General features: G+C 38.0%; 2 protein-coding genes across 2 annotated transcripts in view; one reads left to right on the top strand and one right to left on the bottom strand.

Annotated features, from left to right (window-relative positions):
• The window catches only part of LOC104806955 (exoglucanase XynX), a 3026-nt gene extending 2601 nt beyond the window's left edge, over positions 1–425 (bottom strand). Inside the window, exons 1-2 of the mRNA XM_010532077.1 lie at positions 274–425; positions 1–149 (exon numbers count right to left, since the gene is read on the bottom strand). Of these exons, the coding sequence (XP_010530379.1) occupies positions 1–149; positions 274–315 (191 nt within the window). The 5' untranslated portion in view covers positions 316–425. The remainder of the gene's footprint in view (positions 150–273) is intronic.
• A 3153-nt stretch (positions 426–3578) lies between these two features.
• Positions 3579–4172, top strand: LOC104806946 (50S ribosomal protein 6, chloroplastic). Its single transcript, XM_010532067.2, has one exon. It carries the CDS (start codon positions 3640–3642, stop codon positions 3952–3954), a length of 315 nt encoding a protein of 104 aa, XP_010530369.1. The 5' UTR covers positions 3579–3639; the 3' UTR covers positions 3955–4172.

Here is a 4172-nt window from a genome sequence, read left to right as displayed (position 1 = left end):
GCAGCAAAAACCTTCCCAGTCAGAGGAACGATCTTTCCTCCCGCCATGGAATCGTGCAGGACGACCTTGCAGCCTCTTCCGCTCCAATTGTTCAGCCCATCTCCAAAGTTAGGGTTCAGGATTATGTTCTCGTCTTCCTTAGAGTGATGCTAGATTGGGACAAGACATGAAAACAGGTGTTAAAAACCTAGAAATCTGAGCAATGTCTGTAAAATGAATTGCAGAAAGTTCAATAGCAGGAACCCTAAGGAAGATTAGGAATCAAGAACAAACCTTGTCATCACCGCTTGCATTGTTCATCTCAGGCTTATCCATATCTCACCCTCTTGATATCTGAAAATAGGATCAAACCCGTTTCAGATCAGAGAGAAACTCGAAAAGGGTATCGACTAAAAAGTCGAAAAGTTCGACAAGTTTTCAGCTTTTTTCAGTACCTGAAGTATGTTATGAACTTGTTGGTGATGCAAAGATGGTTAATCTCTGTGTTATATATGCACCAATTTGGGAAAAGAGATTCGGAGAATTTCAAGTAAAGTACAAGAAAAGGAGTGGGATTTGTCATTAGAAGAAGATAACAGAGAAAACCGCAATTGCTTTGCCTTGCAGAATGAGCTAAGCCCAGAAAATTGCTGTCGAATGCTTGAATTATAATAGAAGATTTCAATGTCCTAATTAAACCAAAAATTAAAAAAAAAAAAAGAATTTGGGAATGAAAGCTCGAGTTCAGGGTTCATTTTCTTGATCTTTGTGGTGATTGGTGAAGCCGTAGATTGCAAGGAAACCTTTTAGGGGTTGGAGGCGGTTAATCTCTCTCCGGTTTACGTTAACCGAACCGAAAATAGTCTCTTCTCATTCCGGTTTGCGTTTGATTCTATGCACACAACTCTTTACCAAGCAAGTGAAAAGTAAAGACTTTTCGAGTTGCACACCGTGCTGTTTCGTGACTTGATAATAGAACTGCGTGACGGTGTAGTTAATGTGTACCATATTTGATCTTCTGTATTATATTTATACATACATACATACATATATATATTATGTATTATTTTTAATGCGGCTTATTTTCTCTCTCTCTCTCTCAAGTTCGTAAAATTTATTAAACCATATTTTCTATTTTAAATTTTGTAATACTTTAGTGATAATATTATTGGTTTTTTAATCCGTCCCATATACATGGACTACAATTTCTCTTCTAATAACTAAAAATAATAAAATTACCTTTAATATATAAAGTATAAAATTTAGGTTCTTAAATGTTTTTTAGATATCCAAAATCACCCCCCCCCATTATTAAACATAAGTTTTTCCATTTGTACACCAATAATGACGAATCTTGATTGACGAACGAAAAATAAAAAACAGGGAGGGTCTATATCGGAAACTTCAATTTTATTAATCGTTATAATTGAACATAGGAAAACACAACAGCAAAAAAAAAATAAAATTCACAAGTTCTGATGAATCCGCATCCTTGGCATCTGACCAGCGACGTCGACTGGATCGGTAACTTGTGCCGCAAGTAGACGGTTGAAACCTAATGCTTGTTGCTGCGGAGGAACAATGAATCTGGGTCGTCGTCAGTTCCTGTCGTTCTGCGGATTCTGCAGAGAACCGTCTCTTGGAAGCCCTCTGATTCCAACCAAAACTCCTTTATCGGCCACTCGGTCTTTATCTTATTAAAGAAGCAAGTCTTGCCCCGTTGTTACAACAAAGGAAAGAAGATCAATCTGTTATAGCAACGGGGCAATACCTGCTCCCTTAATAACGTCCGAACAAGAACTTATCCTCCTTCCACCTTCCAGGAACTCGAGATTGCGGGTGTGGCCTACGAGGTTGTTCCGTGATCGTAGATGTGTTCCACTGCGTTATTACCCCCTCCAAGTTCCGCCGCCTTCTGTTCCGACCACTCTCCGGTTCTGTCTCGTCTCCGTCCGGCAAAGTAGTACCAGGCGTTCTTCTCGAGAAAAGGGTGTCTGGTTACGTGCGGATGAAGCCAGGGTTCGAGTCCGTACAGATCCATCTCCGGTATGATCGATGCTGTTGAATCCTCCTGCTTCGGTCTTCTGCCTCAGATGGCTGGTGAGATCTAAGTCCGTCAGGTTAAACCGGAACCCGGGTTTCACTGACATTTTCCGATGGTCGACGATGATGATCAACAGCAAAATCTCAGAAACTTCCTCTCCCTTGATCTTGATCTTGATCTCGATATCTCTCTCTTTGCTGTGAATTGAAAGAGGGTATAATAGGGTGTATATATAGCCCAAGTATACAGCGTGGATACAAAGATGGATTCCTAGATTTTAGGGATACGATAGAGTCAATAAAAAGGAAATCTACTCGTAACGTCAAGAATTGAAAGAAAAGGGAACAAGGAGAGATTTCTTTCACACGTTAATTAATATATGATCTTTGATGAGTTGCTAATATTTCACACATTTATTATACGCATGAAAAATCAATAATTAAATTTTTTAAAACTAATTTTTTCAAATTCGGTATCTCACTTTTTTGTTTTCAAAAGAACACTAGATATATCACAATCATCACTTGAAAATTATCTTTTTTGTATTTTTTTTATACTAATTAAAACGTTCGTGCAATTCACTCAACCATAATCGGGATTTAATGTTTCAACCATAATCGGGACACACAAGATTGGATAAAATTAGAAATGAGATTATTAGAAAGAAAATAGGAGTAATAGGTATCGAAGAGAAGATAAGAGAAGGGCGTTTAAGATGGTTTGGTCATGTACAACGTAGGCCGATTGATGCACCGGTTAGAAAAGTGGAGAGTATAGGTATAGGGGTGAGAAAGAAAGGACGAGGAAGACCTAGGCTTACTTGGGAGCGGGTCATTAAAAACGATTTGAAAATGTTGCAGATTCCGAAAGAGTTAACCCGAGATCGAAATGAGTGGAGAAGAAGGATTCATGCGGCCGACCCCAAATGAACTTGGGAATAAGGCCATGTTGTTGTTGTTGTTGTTGTTGTTAAAAAGATAAAAAAAAACACTCAACTTTTCAATTTTGATTAAAAAACACTGAAATTTTTATTTTAACAAATAAATATTAAACTTTTTAAACTAATCTAAAAAAATACTAAACTTTTTAAATGTTCTAAAAAAATATATAAACTTTTCTACATTTATCAAAAAAATATTAAACTTTTTTAGTGATCCAAAAGAATATATAAATTTTCTATAAAATAATCTGACGTATTTACACTAATATCTCTTTAAAAAATATTTTTTTCCACAAATTTTAGAAAATTTTGAATAAAATTGTATAATGCCCCATAAAATTAATATTATTTATAATAAAAATAAAATTGGTCCCTCTTAACTAATTTTCTAGATCCGTCACTGATGATTGTAGAAAGAGTTAAATATTTGTTTTATCAAATTTAAAAATTTTAATATTTATTTGATAAAATAAAATTTTCGAATTTTCCCTTTACAAAAATATACAATATACAATATGCATAAATGAAATACAAGAGGCCCAAAATAGAGGCCCAATGACATAAAACCCAACAAACAAACAAACAAAAACAACACCTTCAAAATCCAATCCCAAACCTTGAGGCTCATATTCATCATCCGCTTCACAGATAAAGAGAGAGAGAGAGAGATCGGAAAATGTCGGTTTCGGCGATATTCGGCACCGGAATCACCGCCGTAGCTCCGCCTCTCGCCATCGGATTCCGGCGGAAGAGTATGGGAAGCGGTGGAGGAGCGACGGCGATAGAGTGCTCGTCGCGGCCGCAGAAGAAAGCGACGAAGCATCACATGAAGTCGAGGCCGAAAAAGACGCAGCCATGGGACGTGAAGAGGAAGCCCACCGTCTACTCTCCTTTGCCTCCTCTCCCTCCGGACTACACCCTCCTCTCCGGTGAATCCTCCGCCGCTGAAGCTGCCGCCAGGGAATCTCCTTTGTCCTCCGCCGCCTCCTGATTCGACCCTCTGTTGTCGGTCTCTGTTGACACTCTGTTTGCTGTTTTCCCTTTCGATTATGTGAGGCTTTCTGCTGAAATTTTCTGTATGGTTTTCTGGGTCTGTGTTTTCTTGGTGGATTGACGATGAATTTGCTTTGAGAATTTCTGGATTTTGTTTTCTTGATTTTGTATTCCTCGGTGAAGCTAACCGGTAATTTGGTCCGGATGATTGTGTTC

The sequence above is a fragment of the Tarenaya hassleriana genome, unplaced genomic scaffold (assembly GCF_000463585.1).
Source record: "Tarenaya hassleriana unplaced genomic scaffold, ASM46358v1 Cleome1, whole genome shotgun sequence".
NCBI lineage: Eukaryota > Viridiplantae > Streptophyta > Magnoliopsida > Brassicales > Cleomaceae > Tarenaya > Tarenaya hassleriana.
The sequence above is the reverse complement of the archived record's forward strand: the minus strand, read 5'-3'. Positions and strand labels throughout refer to the sequence as shown.

What these genes read in the sequence shown, in the direction of transcription:
- LOC104806946 (XM_010532067.2), top strand. Translation starts at nt 3,640, where the DNA reads ATGTCGGTTTCGGCGATATTCGGCACCGGAATCACCGCCGTAGCTCCG.